Source organism: Coregonus clupeaformis, chromosome 33 (assembly GCF_020615455.1).
Source record: "Coregonus clupeaformis isolate EN_2021a chromosome 33, ASM2061545v1, whole genome shotgun sequence".
In the NCBI taxonomy this organism is placed as follows: domain Eukaryota; kingdom Metazoa; phylum Chordata; class Actinopteri; order Salmoniformes; family Salmonidae; genus Coregonus; species Coregonus clupeaformis.
In genome coordinates this window covers 1,519,685-1,539,187 of record NC_059224.1, presented here as the reverse complement: position 1 = coordinate 1,539,187, position 19,503 = coordinate 1,519,685, and the positions used below count along the sequence as shown (strand labels likewise).

The 19,503-nt window shown below is 45.6% G+C and overlaps 1 protein-coding gene across 2 annotated transcripts in view; it reads left to right on the top strand.

The window, feature by feature from the left end:
• pinx1 (PIN2 (TERF1) interacting telomerase inhibitor 1) overlaps positions 1-19,092 on the top strand; it is a 63,948-nt gene extending 44,856 nt beyond the window's left edge. For both annotated transcript variants that reach the window (XM_045210112.1, XM_041859888.2), the window contains exon 7: positions 17,713-19,092. In XM_045210112.1, coding sequence (XP_045066047.1) covers positions 17,713-18,201 — 489 coding nt within the window. In that variant the 3' untranslated portion in view covers positions 18,202-19,092. The remainder of the gene's footprint in view (positions 1-17,712) is intronic.
• The last annotated feature ends 411 nt before the right edge of the window (positions 19,093-19,503 follow it).

Genomic DNA, 19,503 nt, shown 5'->3' with positions numbered 1-19,503 from the left:
GAGGAGTCGGCAACCTTTCTCATGTGGAATGCCAATTTACCTTACCATTTCTACCGATCTGCGTGCCAGTTATGGTTTTCATATGCACATTTCTCGTAAAAGTTTAATTTTATTTATAATATCTTTATATCTCAAAATCATTGTCATGTGGGTAATCAAAATTCTATCTAAATGAAAATGATACAAACTTAAAAAGTTACTTCTATTGCCATTGCCAACTATGTAAAAATAGCCTACATAAAGTCAACTAATAAAAAACATTGCAGCCTGCAGGTAGAATATATCCTGATAAAAATAAATATCCTATAAATCACATTGGCTATGCATGGCCTGTCTGCAACGAACTTGAAACATTGTATCAACTATTAACTTGGGTCCAGCAAGAAGCTTTCTCTAGCGAACGTGCAACATTGTATAAAATATTCTGGGCCCACAGTTTCCCACCAGTGAGCTTGGGACAGACGCAACTGTAGGCTATTTGCGCAAGGGATAAGAAGCAGTGCTTGACTTGGGCAGGAGCTCACCGGAGCTGAGTACCCCACCTCTTTAAGCAATACCTGGGATAGGATAAAGTAATCATTCTACCCCCCCAAAAAAAATAAATAAAAAATAAAAATAAAATAATTGTAAAGTGGTTGTCCCACTGGCTATAGGGTGAATGCACCAATTTGTAAGTCGCTCTGGATAAGAGCGTCTGCTAAATGACGTAAATGTAATGTGATGAGTACCGGCACCTCACATTTTCTACTGCTTGACCTCCTCTTCCTCTGTTATAGAATATTAGCTCAAAAGTATTGTGGAGCTCCTGCACCTAAATATAAACTGTACCAGCACCTAAAATGAATACCGGAACCAATTTCAGTCTAAGTCAAGCACTGATAAGTAATCAGGTGGGCCTATTTTATGATGTTTCCACTGGATCAGAGCATGACATTTTCCCCTTTCACGCTGAGTGGTTATCGAAAGGGAGAGAGCTGGAAAGATTTTTCAGGTATCCTGTAGGCTTACTTACATTTACATTTTAGTCATTTAGCAGACGCTCTTATCCAGAGCGACTTACAGTTACTTCTATGCGTGCGCGTCCTTACTCAACATTGACAGTAGCGCTCCAAACAAAAGACAATGACAAAATTGACAAAACTCGTAAATGGAATGAAAAAAGCAAACTTGTTTCTCACAACTGTAGCGTAGGTTGTGCGCTCTGCAAACAACGTGTCCACTTAAACAATGACAATGGGAAGACTGGAATAAAAATATTGAATGCATTAAAATGAATTACTGTGACCAAAGTAACAAACATTGTAGATCAGAAATTATAGGAATTAACAGTAAATGTACTACTGGTGATATATGGAATGGCAATATATCACCAGTAGTTTATTAGTTTATTTATTTTTTATTAGTAGTTTATTGTGTATATAATGACTGACAATCAAACAAACAATTCACACAATGAAGTTATGAAACAATGAATGAGCACAAATTGGCGGGAGAGAAGAGCATTCTGGAGAGAGAAGAGCATTCTGGAGAGAGAAGAGCATTCTGGAGAGAGAAGTGCATTCTGGAGAGAGAAGTGCATTCTGGAGAGAGAAGAGCATTCTGGAGAGAGAAGTGGATTCTGGAGAGAGAAGTGGATTCTGGAGAGAGAAGAGGATTCTGGAGAGAGAAGAGCATTCTGGAGAGAGAAGAGCATTCTGGAGAGAGAAGAGCATTCTGGAGAGAGAAGAGCATTCTGGAGAGAGAAGAGCATTCTGGAGAGAGAAGTGGATTGTGCATTTGGGTGCATGGTCAATCCGATGTCTACGTTGGCCATGCAGCATTTACGGTGATACGACCTCAGCAGAAGTCAAGGCATTCATACTTCTCGCGCTTCATGGAGAAGTGCAGAGCTGTTGTCATAACACTGTAGTGGAAGACTCTGGGTAGTTTTGATGTGGACTGTAGTGGAAGACCATGGGTCGTTCTTCTGTAGACTAGTGGAAGACCATGGGTAGTTCTTCTGTAGATTAGTGGAAGACTCTGGGTAATTTTGATGTAGACTGATCACATATTTTGTATTGGAGGAAGAAGACAAAGGATTCTGCGTCGTCAGCAATGTTTTCAAGCTCTGCGTCTCTGTGGACTCCGCCCCGTCAACTCCCAGACGCACTGCTTGCCACACCGCCAGCATCTGCCAAATGTCCCAAACCCTGCTCCGCTCTGCCTGCACTCCCTAAACCCCCAACCAGCTCTGCACCACACACCCCTGCACCAACCGTCCCCATCCTCCTTATTTCTTAAGACGGTGTCACCAGGGACCCCATCCCCCCCACTGATGTGTGATCCTTCATGTGGACGGGCGTAGGCAGAAGAACCAGCCCAACAGGTGCCCTGCGACTGGGCTGGGGCCTGGCCTCTTTGTGGCGGAGCGGGAGTGGGAGTGGGAGAGGTCAGGGAGGTCGGCACAACCCCAGGAAAAGCACTCCGTACCGGCCACCTGGCTGGAACCTAGGTGTCCCTAGAACCAGGCCAATGCACGCAGCCAGCGTACTAACTAACTAACTAACCGCTAGGCCTATTCTTCACCATCAACCATGGACATTCTATATTCTGTTACATGAAGCGATGATAATAAACTTTGATAATGCCGGGTAGTTGTTTACCCCAAAAGTACAGATCGGTTCGCTATTTCAAAGTGCAATAATGTTTATCTATTGGTTGCCGTCAACTTAAAAAAATAAATTCTAACCTATTCTGTAAATCATCTTTCTGCGTTAGGTTTAGCAAAACGTATAGCTTGATGACAATTCCTATAATGCTGGAGTTGTTTTCTGATTGAGGAAAACGGGAAGACCAGAATGAATATTGGAATGCAGTCGCCGAGCCAAGTCTCTCTAACCCTCATTTGTATTAAAATGAATTCAGACAGAACAGTGGGGTTTCTTTGTGTTAATCGTGACCCTATGGGGGTGTACTGTTTACCCACCGTGCTGAAACAACCAGCGGGTCTGTAAGATACTGCAGGTAGGCAACAGTCAACAACAGTCAAATGGCAGCTTAAACACATCCAAGAATAATCTGCATGAACTACCCGGGCCGGTTTCCTGCACGTAGATGAAGTCTGGAGATTCTCCATTCAGCAGGCTTTCTAGTCCAAGAGGCTAAGAAGGCTCTCTTCTAAGAGAAGAGAAATGACAAGATTCAGTGAGACATTTTCCAACGAAATTGTCTGTCGAGTAGAGAAGCCCTTTTTCCCACAATCAACAAAAGATATCTTTGAGGTGAGCGAAAGAGAGAAATGAAAACTGTAGCTAGATATGCTTTGGCGGCGATACCTCTCCCTTCCCTACCTTTCACAGCCAGCCTTGGGCTTTAGAAAAATGACTAACTTTTGTTGATGTATGAATCGGCAGGGAGACTATTTATCAGCAGGCCCTCTGCGGGCACCTGCTCCAGTCCCACTAGTAACAGGCCCCTTTTGACTGATTAATTAGCCAATCACAGGACATTTTTCACCGGTCGCCAGGCGGAGACAGCGGCAGGAAGGTTTACTCCAGCTAATGCCGCGTGGCTCTGTAGTCGGGGGCCCCGCTGGAACCGCTGGAGTCGTTGCAGCCTCGTCGGCTATTTCACGCTGACGTAGTGGCCCGGGGTTGGACTGGCTGGGGGCCAGGTGGGTTAGGGTGGGGTGGGGACCAGGCGGAGTGGCTGGAGGGGAAGGAGAGATAAATCAACCAGGCTGGGGAGGGGGACAGAGAGTAGAGAGGCTGGGGGTAGTAAAGGGCCATGGAGGGGGCTGAGGGGGGAGGGCCAGGGGCTCTGCTCTCCTGCTGAAAAGCACGGGGAGCGTTGGGGTGGGTAAGCGCTAGGAGCTACAGCACAGCAGTGCTGCCAAAGCACCTTCATTTAGAAGTGGCCGTCCTCTCTGATACCAGAAGCAAGAGACTGTGATTTGTCTTGTGGTGAGTAATGGTGTCGTGGGCCAGAGGAGGGGGACAGGAGGAGAAGGTGGAGGCAGGGGAAGAAGGCCGGAGGAGGAGGGAGGCGGGGGAAGAATGCCCGGAGGAGGCGGGGGAAGAATGCCCGGAGGAGGCGGGGGAAGAATGCCCGGAGGAGGCGGGGGAAGAATGCCCGAGGAGGCGGGGGAAGAAGGCAGGAGGAGGAGGGAGGCGGGGGAAGAAGGCAGGAGGATGCGGGGGAAGAAGGCAGGAGGAGGAGGGGGAAGAAGGCAGGAGGAGGAGGGAGGCAGGGGAAGATGGCAGGAAGAGAAGGAGGAGGAGGCAGGTGGCAGGGGTTAAAATAGTGATTTTGTCAGACAGCATAGGCAGCAGCTCAAGAGATGAGATGACTTGGAATGAAATAAAAAAACTAATGTAATCATTATGGGACTTTTATTAATTGTTTTACTCTGTGTTACAGCATTCAACCCACATAATGCATAGTGCATTTAATGTATAAAATAAATAATCAAAATTAGTTTTTAATAATCGAACCGAAACCGAACCGACCTCAAAAACGTTTTAAACAATTATTTTTATGGTTAAATAGTTTCAAAATGCTGACCGCTTCCTCTGATTCAAGGTGGGTTATGTGTTGTTCGCAACAGGCACTGCCCTTCACTCTCCGGTCTTGTGACCATTTGATCTGAACAAACCGTACCTGGAGTGTGACGACAGAATCAAGCCTTTAGACGTTAATGTTAATTATCCATCATTATATTTGTCAAACATTTTTTATATTTTTTTATATTTTTAGTCATTTAGCAGACGCTCTTTAGCGACTTACAATTAGTGAGTGCATACATTTTCATACTGGCCCCCCGTGGGAAACGAACCCACAACCCTGGCGTTGCAAGCGCCATGCTCTACCAACTGAGCTACAGTGGACTCATGACTGGCGTTTAGCCTATATTTATGTAATTAAAAGTCCCATTTAAAGTTTGGCTACATTTTCTGGCGCCTCTCATGTCAGCATCGGATTGGACACGAGGCTGTAGTCATTATGCATATCACCTACACTTTGACCTGTAGGCTTTTGTATTTATGAAACATTGATTTGAATAGTATTCCAATATTGGCCAATACAATTCTGATTTTTGCATGCTTTTTTACTTGTCCCCGGACAAGAGGACAAGCGTTAATGTCGAGCCCTGCTGACAACGCAGAAATAAAAGTAGCACTGGAAATATGGGAGACTGTCTAGCATGTAACGTGATCTGATTTAGTTTGGTTTCCCAAAATAACTATTCACTGTCTGAGAAACTTTGATCACCAACATTTAGTGTATAGGGAAAGTGTTGAAAAGGTCTGTAAGTCTTGTCCGAGCCAGAGACAGTTTGATATACACCATGCCTTCAGAAAGTATTCAGACCCCTTGACTTTTTCCAGATTTTGTTACGTTACAGCCTTATTCTAAAATTGATTAAATCATTTGTTTCCGTCATCAATCTACACACAATACCCCATAATGACTGAGCAAAAACAGTTTTTAAGAAATGTTTGCTAATTTATAAAAAATAAAAAACTGAAATATCACATTTACATAAGAATTCAGACCCTTTACTCAGTACTTTGTTGAAGCACATTTGGCAGCGATTACAGCCCAGAGTCTTCTTTGACGCTACAAGCTTGGCACACCTGTATTTGGGGAGTTTCTCCCATTCTTCTCTGCAGATCCTCTCAAGCTCTGTCAGGTTGGATGGGGAGCGTTGCTGCACAGCTATTTTCAGGTCTCTCCAGAGATGTTCGATCGGGTTCAAATCCAGGCTCTGGCTGGGCCACTCAAGGACATTCAGAGACTTGTCCCGAAGCCACTCCTGCGTTGTCTTGGCTGTGTGCTTAAGGTCGTTGTCCTGTTGGAAGGTGAACCTCACCCCAGTCTGAGGTCCTGAGCACTCTGGAAAAGGTTTTCATCAAGGATCTCTCTGTACTTTGCTCTGTTCATCTTTGCCTTGATCCTGACTAGTCTCCCAGTCCCTGCTTCTGAAAAACATCCCCACAGCATGATGCTGCCACCAGCATGCTTCACCGTAGGGATGGTGCCAGGTTTCCTCCAGACGTGACGCTTGGCATTCAGGCCAAAGTGTTCGGTCTTGGTTTCATGAGAATCTTGTTTCTCATAGTCTGTGAGTCCTTTAGGTGCCTTTTGGCAAACTCCAAGTGGGCTGTAATGTGCCTTTTACTGAGGAGTGGCTTCTGTCTGGCCACTCTACCATAAAGGCCTGATTGGTGGAGTGCTGCAGATATGGTTGTCCTTCTGGAAGGTTCTCCCATCTCCACAGAGGAACTCTGGAGCTCTGTCAGAGTGACCATCGGGTTCTTGGTCACCTCCCTGACCAAGACCCTTCTCCCCCGATTGCTCAGTTTGGCCGGGCGGCCAGCTCTAGAAAGAGTCTTGGTGGTTCCAAACTTCTTCCATTTAAGAATGATTGAGGCAAATGTGTTCTTGGGGACCTTCAATGCTGCAGAAATGTTTTGGTACCCTTTCCCAGATCTGTGCCTCGACACAATCCTGTCTCGGAGCTCTACGGACAATTCCTTCGACCTCGTGGCTTGGTTTTTGCTCTGATATGCACTGTCAACTGTGGGACCTTATATAGACAGGTGTGTGCCTTTCCAAATCATGTCCAATCAATTGATTTTACCACAGGTGGACTCCAATCAAGTTGTAGAAACATCTCAAGGATGATCAATGGAATCAGGATGCACCTGAGCTCAATTTCGAGTCTCATAGCAAAGGGTCTGAATACTTATGTAAAGGTATTTCTGTTTTTAATTTTTACTAAATTTGCAAAAATGTCTAAACCCGTTTTTGCTTCGGTATTGTGTGAAGATTGCTGAGGATTATTTATTTAGTTACATTTTTTTTTTTTATAAGGCTGTAACGTAACAAAATGTGGAAAAAGTCAAGGGGTCTGAATACTTTGTGAAGGCACTGTATATACACCCCCTGGACAGAACACTAGTCTACCGCAAGGCAAGTGAAAAGGTGGCTAATGCATTCTGTTGAACCTTTTCCTCCATTCATTCCTGGCTTGATTGATTCATCTACTGAATTGGCTTGGCATGTATGGTAATGTCCTGGCTTCAGCAGCCACGTCTCACTGTTGGCTCTGTTCAGAGGCTAGAGAGAGGGAGAGCTGGAATGTCTTGAAGGAGAGGCCTTCAGAGCCCCAGACCCCTCTCTCACTCTTCTCACCCCCCTCTCACTCTCTTTCTCTGGGACCCTCCCAGTGTTCCCGGCCCTGGCCTCGCCAGGGGAGAGCAGACAGAGAGTGCAGGAAGAGGGCTGATAGCCCGCCAGGCTGCTCCTCCGCAGAAGGAGCCTTATCTTTGGACTGCACACATCACATCCTCTTCCTGGGGCTCTGTGGAGGAGCTGGTCGTTGGCTATAGGCGTTGTCTTCCAACCCTCCTCCTCAGACCCTCTTGTATGCTCTTCTGTATCCAACATTTATTCATGAACACACATGTGAAAGAGTTGTCAATTGCAAGTAAACTATTGCAAGCTAGTGTCTGTTAGTGTCGCTGGCTAGTGTCTGTTAGTGTCGCAGGCTAGTGCTGCTGGTTGGTGTCTGTTAGTGTTGCAGGTTAGTGTCTGTTAGTGTTGCAGGCTAGTGTCGCTGGCTAGTGTCACTGGTTAATGTTGCTGGCTAGTGCTGCTGGTTAGTGTCTGCTAGTGTCTGTTAGTGTCGCTGGCTAGTGTCGCTGGTTAGGGTCGCTGGCTAGTGTCGCTGGCTAGTGTCTGTTAGTGTCGCTGGCTAGTGTCTGTTAGTGTTGCAGGCTAGTGTCTGTTAGTGTTGCAGGTTAGCGTCTGTTAGTGTCGCTGGCTCGTGTCGCTGGTTAGTGTCGCTGGCTAGTGTCTGTTAGTGTTGCAGGTTAGTGTCTGTTAGTGTTGCAGGTTAGTGTCTGTTAGTGTTGCAGGTTAGTGTCTGTTAGTGTTGCAGGTTAGTGTCTGTTAGTGTCGCTGGCTAGTGCTACTGGTTAATGTTGCTGGTTAGTGTTGCAGGCTAGTGTCTGTTGGCGTTGCCGGCTAGTGTCTGTTAGTGTCGCAGGCTAGTCTCTGTTAGTGTCGCTGGCTAGTGTCGCTGGTTAGAGTCGCTGGCTAGTGCCACTGGTTAATGTTGCTGGCTAGTGTCGCTGGCTGGTGTCTGTTAGTATCGCTGGCTAGTGTCTGTTAGTGTTGCAGGCTAATGTCTGTTAGTGTTGCAGGTTAGTGTATGTTAGTGTTGCAGGTTAGCGTCTGTTAGTGTTGCTGGCTCGGGTCGCTGGCTAGTGTCGCTGGCTAGTGTCTGTTAGTGTTGCAGGTTAGTGTCTGTTAGTGTTGCAGGTTAGTGTCTGTTAGTGTCTGTTAGTGTTGCAGGCTAGTGTCTGTTAGAGTCGCTGGTTAGAGTCGCTGGCTAGTGTCGCTGGTTAGAGTCGCTGGCTAGTGGTGCTGGTTAGTGTCTGTTAGTGTTGCAGGCTAGTGTCTGTTAGTGTTGCAGGCTAGTGTCTGTTAGTGTTGCAGGCTAGTATCTGTTAGTGTTGCAGGCTAGTGTCTGTTAGTGTTGCAGGCTAGTGTCTGTTAGTGTTGCAGGCTAGTGTCTGTTAGTGTTGCAGGCTAGTGTCTGTTAGTGTTGCAGGCTAGTGTCTGTTAGTGTTGCAGGTTAAGAGCGTTGTGCCAGTAACCGAAAGGTCGCTGGTTCTAATCCCCAAGCCGACTAGGTGAAAAATCTGTCTGTGCCCTTGAGCAAGGCACTTAACCCTAATTGCTCCTGTAAGTCGCTCTGGATAAGAGCGTCTGCTAAATGACTAAAATGTAAATGTAAATGTTGCAGGCTAGTGTCTGTTGGTGTTGCAGGTTAGTGTATGTTGGTGTTGCAGGTTAGTGTCTGTTGGTGTTGCAGGTTAGTGTCTGTTGGTGTTGCAGGTTAGTGTCTGTTGGTGTTGTAGGCTAGTGTCTGTTGGTGTTGTGCCTTTCCCTGCCACTGTTTCTGTTGGGGTGTGATGGAGGAGGGGGTTTCCTGAATTTGGGGGGGGTATGTGTGTCCAGACTATGCTCAGCGCAGCGGTTTTCCCCTGTAGTATCAGAGATGAGCCTAATGGAGGTCCCCAGGCGTAGTGAGAGGAGAGCCACACACCAAGTCACCACTTTCCTCGTTCCCTCCCTCCCTCCGTCTCTCTCCTGAGAGGAATTTCACAGGCAGTTTGAAAGGGGCCCTTAGGCTAGCCATCATCCCCAATCCCAGCTAGATACCATGTAGTTGGACCCCATCAGCTTTGCAACACACACACACACACACACACACACACACACACACCAAGCCGGTCTATAGCCCCAGTCTATCTGTAGACCAGAGAGGAGGGAGACCATTGTCCAGGAACAGACAGTATAGATTTTCTCTGGTTGGAAGTTGGAAACTTTTGTCCTTAATGGCAGCTCACCTGCAGCTCTGTTCTGTTGTGTCTAACTCGCACCTTGTTAGAAGTTACACCAGTTTCAGTGGAGATCTGAGGCTGCAGAAAACGTGTTAAGGGATTTGAGACGTTAGTCATACGATATGGAAGCCATAGCCTATACAGTGGGCCTCCTGAATTCATTACCCTTTATATGCCAATGTGCTTAATGTTTCGATGAGTCCTTTTTTTTTTCTCCCCCATGGTAAAATTATTTCTCTAATTCAGTTACTACCTCAAATGTTTTCCTAAGAATCTCAAATATCCCCCCTTACATCTGCCATACGCTTTGGAGTCTTTTTTTAAAAAATTGAATTTTAAAACATACAATCACCTGCAGTGATCTCCACCCTGTCCGGGTCGTCATCCCCGCCCAACCTACAGTATGTGCCAACGACTACCCACCCTATGTGGCAATTTGATGCTTTTTCAGCCATTCCTGAGACTAGAAACTGTCGATGTGCCCTTGAGCAAGGCACTTAACCCTAATTGCTCCTGTAAGTCGCTCTGGATAAGGGCGTCTGCTAAATGACTAAAATGTAAATGTATTTTTTTATTTTTATGTAGAAACAGGCTACCTGAGGGCAATACCAGAACAAATGGTCTATTGATTCTGTATATTCGCAAACAAAAATCTGCAGAGCTGCGATGGTTGTATTCCCCAAAATATTCAACATTTTGTTGGTGGCAAGAATTCTGTACAATAATTTTTTTGCTGAAAAGCACAAAGTCTTCAATCTTGCGTCGTTTTTTTTTATATCAACTCATACATCCTGTAACCATGGAATCGGTACATCGAAAACCTCTTCTCAGCTACTTTGTGATCTGTATGGCGCAGCTGTCAACATCCTGGTCCTCAAATGAAACTGGTCATACTGTTTTTATTCTTCTGCCAGTTTTGATCCTTGACATTGGGCAGACGGATAAGTTCCCAGCATGCCACTTGCCTCCTCCATTTTTGGGGAAATGCTGTAATCTATTGGAATGTCATCTTGGATTGAGCAGACCTTCCCATGCAGTCTTGGATTGAGCAGACCTTCCCATGCAGTCTTGGATTGAGCAGACCTTCCCATGCAGTCTTGGATTGAGCAGACCTTCCCATGCAGTCTTGGATTGAGCAGACCTTCCCATGCAGTCTTGGATTGAGCAGACCTTCCCATGCAGTCTTGGATTGAGCAGACCTTCCCATGCAGTCTTGGATTGAGCAGACCTTCCCATGCAGTCTTGGATTGAGCAGACCTTCCCATGCAGTCTTGGATTGAGCAGACCTTCCCATGCAGTCTTGGATTGAGCAGACCTTCCCATGCAGTCTTGGATTGAGCAGACCTTCCCATGCAGTCTTGGATTGAGCAGACCTTCCCATGCAGTCTTGGATTGAGCAGACCTTCCCATGCAGTCTTGGATTGAGCAGACCTTCCCATGCAGTCTTGGATTGAGCAGACCTTCCCATGCAGTCTTGGATTGAGCAGACCTTCCCATGCAGTCTTGGATTGAGCAGACCTTCCCATGCAGTCTTGGATTGAGCAGACCTTCCCATGCAGTTCTGATAGCTCCATGTATGAGCAGTGAATTTCAAACACAGATTCAACCACAAAGACCAGGAAGGTTTTTCCAATGCCTCGCGAAGAAAGGGCACCTATTGGTTTATAGTTTTTTTTTTTTTTTTTTTTTTTTTTAAAGCATGGTTAAGTTATTAATTACACTTTGGATGGTGTATCAATACACCCAGTCACTACAAAGATACAGGCGTCCTTCCTAACTCAGTTGCCGGAGAGGAAGGAAACCGCTCATGGAATTCACCATGAGGCCAATGGTGACTTTAAAACAGTTACAGAGTTTAATGGCTGTGATAGGAGAAAACTGAGGATGGATCAACAATATTGTAGTTACTCCACAATACTAACCTAATTGACAGAGTGAAAAGAAGGAAGCCTGTACAGAAAAAAATATTGCAAAACATGCATCCTGATGGCAACAAGGCACTAAAGTAATACTGAAAAATATATAAATAAATACAAAGTGTTATGATTGGGGCAAATCCAACACAACACATTACTGAGTACCACTCTCGATATTTTCAAGCATAGTGGTGGCTGCATCATGTTATGGGTATTCTTGTAATCGTTAAGGACTGGGAGTTTTTCAGGAAAAAAAATAATTGAATGGAGCTAAGCACAGGGCAAAATCCTAGAGGAGAACCTGGTTGTCTGCTTTCCACCAGACATTGGGGAGATGAATTCACCTTTCAGTAGGACAATAATCTAAAACACAAGGTCAAATCTACAATGAAGTTGCTTACCAAGAAGACAGTGAATGTTCCTGAGTGGCCGAGTTACAGTTTTGACTTAAATCTGCTTGAAAATATATGGCTAGACCTGAAAATGGCTGTCTAGCAATGATCAACAACCAATTTGACAGAGCTTGAAGAATTGTGAAAATAATATTGGGCATATTTGTATTTGTTATGGATCCCCATTAGTTCCTGCCAAGGCAGCAGCTACTCTTCCTGGGGTTTATTATGGATCCCCATTAGTTCCTGCCAAGGCAGCAGCTACTCTTCCTGGGGTTTATTATGGATCCCCATTAGTTCCTGCCAAGGCAGCAGCTACTCTTCCTGGGGTTTATTATGGATCCCCATTAGTTCCTGCCAAGGCAGCAGCTACTCTTCCTGGGGTTTATTATGGATCCCCATTAGTTCCTGCCAAGGCAGCAGCTACTCTTCCTGGGGTTTATTATGGATCCCCATTAGTTCCTGCCAAGGCAGCAGCTACTCTTCCTGGGGTTTATTATGGATCCCCATTAGTTCCTGCCAAGGCAGCAGCTACTCTTCCTGGGGTTTATTATGGATCCCCATTAGTTCCTGCCAAGGCAGCAGCTACTCTTCCTGGGGTTTATTATGGATCCCCATTAGTTCCTGCCAAGGCAGCAGCTACTCTTCCTGGGGTTTATTATGGATCCCCATTAGTTCCTGCCAAGGCAGCAGCTACTCTTCCTGGGGTTTATTATGGATCCCCATTAGTTCCTGCCAAGGCAGCAGCTACTCTTCCTGGGGTTTATTATGGATCCCCATTAGTTCCTGCCAAGGCAGCAGCTACTCTTCCTGGGGTTTATTATGGATCCCCATTAGTTCCTGCCAAGGCAGCAGCTACTCTTCCTGGGGTTTATTATGGATCCCCATTAGTTCCTGCCAAGGCAGCAGCTACTCTTCCTGGGGTTTATTATGGATCCCCATTAGTTCCTGCCAAGGCAGCAGCTACTCTTCCTGGGGTTTATTATGGATCCCCATTAGTTCCTGCCAAGGCAGCAGCTACTCTTCCTGGGGTTTATTATGGATCCCCATTAGTTCCTGCCAAGGCAGCAGCTACTCTTCCTGGGGTTTATTATGAATCCCAATTAGTTCCTGCCAAGGCAGCAGCTACTCTTCCTGGGGTTTATTATGGATCCCCATTAGTTCCTGCCAAGGCAGCAGCTACTCTTCCTGGGGTTTATTATGGATCCCCATTAGTTCCTGCCAAGGCAGCAGCTACTCTTCCTGGGGTTTATTAAGGATCCCCATTAGTTCCTGCCAAGGCAGCAGCTACTCTTCCTGGGGTTTATTATGGATCCCCATTAGTTCCTGCCAAGGCAGCAGCTACTCTTCCTGGGGTTTATTATGAATCCCAATTAGTTCCTGCCAAGGCAGCAGCTACTCTTCCTGGGGTTTATTATGGATCCCAATTAGTTCCTGCCAAGGCAGCAGCTACTCTTCCTGGGGTCCAGCAAAATTAAGGCAGTTATACATTTTAAAAACATTACAATACATTCATAACTGATTTCACAACATATTAATATCAAATGTAAATATTAAGTGTGTGCAAATGTTACACAATCCAGGTGTGCAAAGCTCTTAGAGACTTACCCAGAAAGACTCACAGCTGTAATCGCTGCCGAAGGTGATTCTAACATGTATTGACTCAGGGGTGTGAATAATTATGTAAATTAGATATTACTGTATTTCATTTTCAATAAATGTGAAGAAATATCAACAAAAAAAAAATCCACTTTGTCATCATTGAGTGTTCTGTGTAAATGGCTGAGGGGAAAAATCTATTTAATCAATTTTGAATTCAGGCTGTAACACAATGTGGAGTACTTTCTAAATGCACTGTCACACTACTATTCAAATTTAAAATATCATTTTAAAACAAAATACCTTTCTCAAACATATTTTCCATAAATACAGGTATTCTATCAACCAGTACATTTTGAGTTTAACCATAATATTTGTTGTAATATTTGTTCTGTCTTTTCTGGGGGATGAAATTGAAATAATTGTAACCATTTCTTTATTGCCTGTTTTGAGAAAGAGATACTTTTGAACGAGGTTCATTTTAAATTAAACCAAAATTATAAGTGCCAATCTGCACAAAGACAAAAAAGGCCATTTTGGAACAAGGGCTTTTCTTAGTATTCTGTATAGGTGTAGTCCCGTGTAGCTCAGTTGGTAGAGCATGGCGCTTGCAACGCCAGGGTTGTAGGTTCGATCCCCGGGACCATCCATACGTAAAAATGTATGCGCGCATGACTGTAAGTCGCTTTGGATAAAAGCGTCTGCTAAATGGCATATTATTATTATTATTTGTGGGTTCGATTCCCACAGGGGGCCAGTATGAAAAATGTATGCACTCACTTAACTGTAAGTCTCTCAAGATAAGAGCGTCTGCAAAATGACTAAAATGTAAATGTAAGCTTTTAGTGAGAGGTTTAGTGCTTTTAATATTTACTCATCTCAGGACTCATCCTGATTACGTAATCTCAAAAATAGCAACAAAAAAAATCAAACATCCCATTGTTCAGCTGAAAATTAAGAGAATCATTTATTTGTTTTTGTCAATGGCTCAATGGATACGTCCTCGGAACACTACCCTCCCTTTCTTGTGTGGAATAGTATTGACTGTAATCTGTGTTCTGGTTGGTCGAGGACAGAGATTAATGACCAGTAGAATGCTTGCTTTAATCCCATGTGGCCTAACCAAGAGGTATCTGTAAATCTTGCAATATTCCCTGAATTGCTTAAGTTAATAACCAGCTGCATGAACAAAGAGTGAAAAAAAACATACAGGCGTTGTACCAAATTACACCCTATTCCCTATATACTGCACCAGGCCCCTGGTCAAAAGAAGTGCACTATGTAGGGAACAGGGTGCCATTTGGGATGCAAGCACAGATAATATATTTGCTGTATGTAGATGAATACATTAATGTACGGGAGTGAAACTGACTCCAGAGCCATGGGAAGATATCAGAGGACAAGCACCCTGTGAGTTTACTCTGAGTGTACAAAACATTAGGAACACCTTCCTAATATTGAGTTGCTCCCCCCCCTTTTTGCCCTCAGAACAGCCTCAATTCGTCGGGGCATGGGGACTCTACAGGGTGTCGAAAGCGTTCCACAGGGGATGCTGGGCCCATGTTGACTCCAATGCTTCCCACAGTTGTGTTAAGTTGGCTGGATGTCCTTTCGGTGGCGGACCATTCTTGATACACACGGGAAACTGTTGAGCGTGGAAAAACCCAGCAGCGTTGCAGTTCTTGACACTAACCGGTGCGCCCGGCACCTACTACCATACCCTGTTCAAAAGGCACTTCACACTCTGAATGGCACACATACACAATCCATTTCTCAACTGACTCTAGGCTTAAAAGTCCTTCTTAAACCTGTCTCGTCTCCTTCATCTACACTGATTTTAAAGGGGATTTAACAAGTGACATCAATAAGGGATCAAAGCTTCCACCTGGATTCACTTGGTCAGTCGTATGTCATGGAAAGAGCAGGTGTTCCTAATGATTTGTACATAACGCCATATTACTTGCCTTTGTCGCTAGATTTCTAGAAACGATTGGCTACTTATTGCCTTTCAACCCGTCATCAATACACTTGTCTAACTTACTCACCAGTCACTCACCTAATAATGAAATCAGTCTTTGCATTAATATGTAGGCCCTAGTCCTAATCTGGAAGGAACCCAGGAGACTCACCCTGACGATGGTGTTTTCCGTCTCCCAACGAACTGTAGCGTTTTTGAAAAATGCCTTCTCCTCTGCTGTCTCTACGGTATAATGCACGGTAATGACTCGGCAGCATTGTTTAGTGTGGTCCTGGTGACTGGGTCTTATCCTTCAGGACCAATCATTATCAGTAGGCCATTAGGAAAATGAAGACCGACGCGGGGCAGGAGCAATGTGACAAAGTGCTGTGGTTGTGCCTGTTATCCCTGACTGTACCTCAGTTTACAGTTTATCTAGACAATACCCTTTGTGGTCTGATGCTTGTGGCGTTGTGATAAAGTGCTGTATCGGTTTTAATCCAGACCGAAGGTACGATATCTCTGTGGTTTGTGATGGCGTTGGCTTGGCGTGACAAAGTGCTGCGTCTGTACAGTTTAATCCGGATACAGCATGAATGAACACTTGGTCGGGGGCCATCAGCACTGACTGTGTCTGATGTGACCCAGTGCGGTGTCTCCTGTGACCCAGTGCGGTGTCTCCTGTGACCCAGTGCGGTGTCTGATGTGACCCAGTGCGGTGTCTGATGTGACCCAGCGCGGTGTCTGATGTGACCCAGTGCGGTGTCTGATGTGACCCAGTGCGGTGTCTGATGTGACCCAGTGCGGTGTCTGATGTGACCCAGTGCGGTGTCTCCTGTGACCCAGCGCGGTGTCTGATGTGACCCAGCGCGGTGTCTGATGTGACCCAGTGCGGTGTCTCCTGTGACCCAGCGCGGTGTCTGATGTGACCCAGCGCGGTGTCTGATGTGACCCAGTGCGGTGTCTGATGTGACCCAGTGCGGTGTCTCCTGTGACCCAGCGCGGTGTCTGATGTGACCCAGCGCGGTGTCTGATGTGACCCAGTGCGGTGTCTGATGTGACCCAGTGCGGTGTCTGATGTGACCCAGTGCGGTGTCTGATGTGACCCAGTGCGGTGTCTCCTGTGACCCAGCGCGGTGTCTCCTGTGACCTAGTGCGGTGTCTCCTGTGACCCAGTGCGGTGTCTGATGTGACCCAGTGCGGTGTCTCCTGTGACCCAGTGCGGTGTCTGATGTGACCCAGTGCGGTGTCTCCTGTGACCCAGTGCGGTGTCTGATGTGACCCAGCGCGGTGTCTCCTGTGACCCAGCGCGGTGTCTCCTGTGACCCAGTGCGGTGTCTCCTGTGACCCAGTGCGGTGTCTCCTGTGACCCAGTGCGGTGTCTGATGTGACCCAGTGCGGTGTCTCCTGTGACCCAGTGCGGTGTCTGATGTGACCCAGCGTGGTGTTCTATTAATATTCCAAACGGGGTACAAAGACTCGCTCAGCAACACCAAAGCCCCCCTGTCTTCTAACTGAAACCAATAGAAGCCTAACTCTTACATTTTAGTCATTTAGCAGACGCTCTTATCCAGAGCGACTTACAGTTAGTGAGTGCATACATTTTTCATACTGGAACTCTACTGTCAAGGACTCGGGTTGTCTTTATTTTGTGAGATGTTTTCAAAGGCCAACGGTGCTGCGCTGTGATGATGTCACTGGGACATGTTTCTACAGAAGACTGGTTGATTGACAGTCAGTGGTTGTGGAGGTGACACGTCGTGAAGGCGTGGCAGTTTGTAATGTAGAGATTGGAGGGTGTTGACAGTTTTAAAGGTGGCGGTGCAGTCAAACACTTGATTTTCCTGTTTTAAAAGAATAATATTTCCACACTGAGGTTGAAATAACACTCTGAAATTGTGGAAAGTATGATAATGCCCTTTTAGTGTAAGTCTGGAATTTCAGCCTGTTCAGGTGGGATGGAGTTTTTGGCCCAGAGCATGACATCACAATCTGATTATTCTGACCAATGACCAGTCATCTTTTATTTGCATGTGTATCCTCCTACTCTGAAGGGGGGGTAGGTTCTACAGCAGTGCCATTCAAACTTTTTCAAATCTAATAACACAGCCTTAAAATGGGTCCTTTTTTTTTTTTTTTTACTTCAACAAATAACCTTCTTATCAAAATTAAGAGTCTGCTTTAGAGTCTAGACAATCATATCCGCCAATCAGGGCTGTGTATGTAAATATATTTACATTTGTATCAACACGCCCACACGATCAGACTGAGCATTTAATGGTGGCTCAGGGAAATAAATGATTTCAAATATATTTCATGAAATAAAATGCACACAGTGATTTATGAGACATACCTGTGATTATTTAAAGTAGTAGGCAGTAGGGAAACATGGCTTATATTTGAAATGTGGCAATAAACTATTCTTACTTTTCATTCCTAATGTGTTTCTGTAGGAGAGCAGTGGGCCAGACTCCCAGCAGGTGACGGAGAAGGAGAACGGGGAAGTTACAGCACCAGCTACAAAGGTTGCGACCCCTGAACCTGATGTAGAGGCCATCACCAAGACAGTCACCAGCACCCTCTCCATGCAGGAGTACTTTGCCCAGCGGATGGCTCAGCTAAAAAAGGGTCGTGGCGAGTCTCCCACTGCAACCTCGTCACCAGAGAGCAGTGATGGGCAGCAAGTCCCGGCTGATTTTGTCACTGACGACACGGAGGAACTCACATCGAAGAAGAAGAAGAAGAAGAAGAAGAGAAAGAGAGAGGGGGAAGAGGATGAAGTGGTGGTAAAGGAGGAGTGTGACGTAGCTCCCGTGTCGGAGGAGTGCGAGAAGAAGAAGAAGAAGAAGAAGAAGAAAAGCGGGCGGAGAAAGAGGTGTTGGCTGAAGACTGCAGCGCCACCACTGGTGTGGAGCAGAACTGCGACGACGACCAAACTGTAGACGTAACGGAGTCTGAGGTTGTAAATAAGAAAAGGAGGAATCAGGAGAAGGAGGAGGTTGCAGTGGAGGACGAGGAGGAGGTGATTGTGGTAAAAGAGAAGAAATCTAAAAACAAAAAGAAGAGGAAAGAGCATTTGTAGAAATCTAGAACTGTCTTCTCGTGTCCTCTTGGAGTGTGCACCCTATTCCCTATGTAGTGCAGTACCCCATAGGGCTCTGGTACAAAGTAGTGCACTATAGAGAACAGGGTGCCCATTTGGGACGCACAATAGTCCTCAGGTTTCTCTGCTACAGTACAGCAGGCCTCTGGTCATACATGAAAGACCTATTATTATTATTATTATATTATTAAAGACCTGGGTCTATGCAGAGTGATATTCCCATCAGGTTGTTTGGACTGAATATCTGCTGGGAGTAATAAAGGGAGGCCTACGTTTCTGGAGCCATGCAGGATGAGTTTGGTGCTTTCCCAGAGATACACTTTTAGAATGATCATTGTGACCCTATGTTCTCTGGATGTCCCCAATAGTCTCCTTCAGTCCCCCTGTAGTCTCCTTTAGTCCCTGTGTAGTCTCCCTGTAGTCTCCCTTTAGTCTCCCTATAGTCTCCCTGTAGTCCCCCTTTAGTCTCCCTTTAGTCTCCCTGTAGTCTCCCTTTAGTATTCCTATAGTCTCTGCTCCCTATAGTATTCCTATAGTCTCCCTATAGTCTCTGTATGACTATATGATGAGCTTTGATGAATTGATATTCGACAGCCATTATAATACAGGGCAGGGGACCTTTCATAGTAATGGACTGATGTGTGTTTGATATCACAATAACGTGTTCTCTTTTTAATCAGATGAAATCAAGCTGTCGGTGTTGCTGATCAATAAATCAAACTCAAAATGAGAACTGTGTTTTTATCTGTTGAAGAATTTTCTATATTGGCTTTTTGCCTACTGACATGGTGTCATTACTATAGTCCATATGTTAATGTTTGTAGTGTCTAATGTTTTGTCTGAACCAGGCCTGATACACCACAATTGTGTGTTGGCTAATCACCTTATCGATCGATCCATTAACTGCCTCATCTCATGTTTATATGGATCAGCTACAACATTGTCCTCCATGGGCTCCCGAGTGGCGCAGCGTTCTAAGGCACTGCATCTCAGTGCTAGAGGCGTCACTACAGACCCGTGTTCGATCGTGGGCTGTATCACAACCGGCCGTGATCGGGAGTCCCATAGGGCGTCGCACAATTGGCCCAGCGTCGTCCGGGTTAGGGGAGGGTTTGGCCGGGGGGGGGCTTTACTTGCCAAA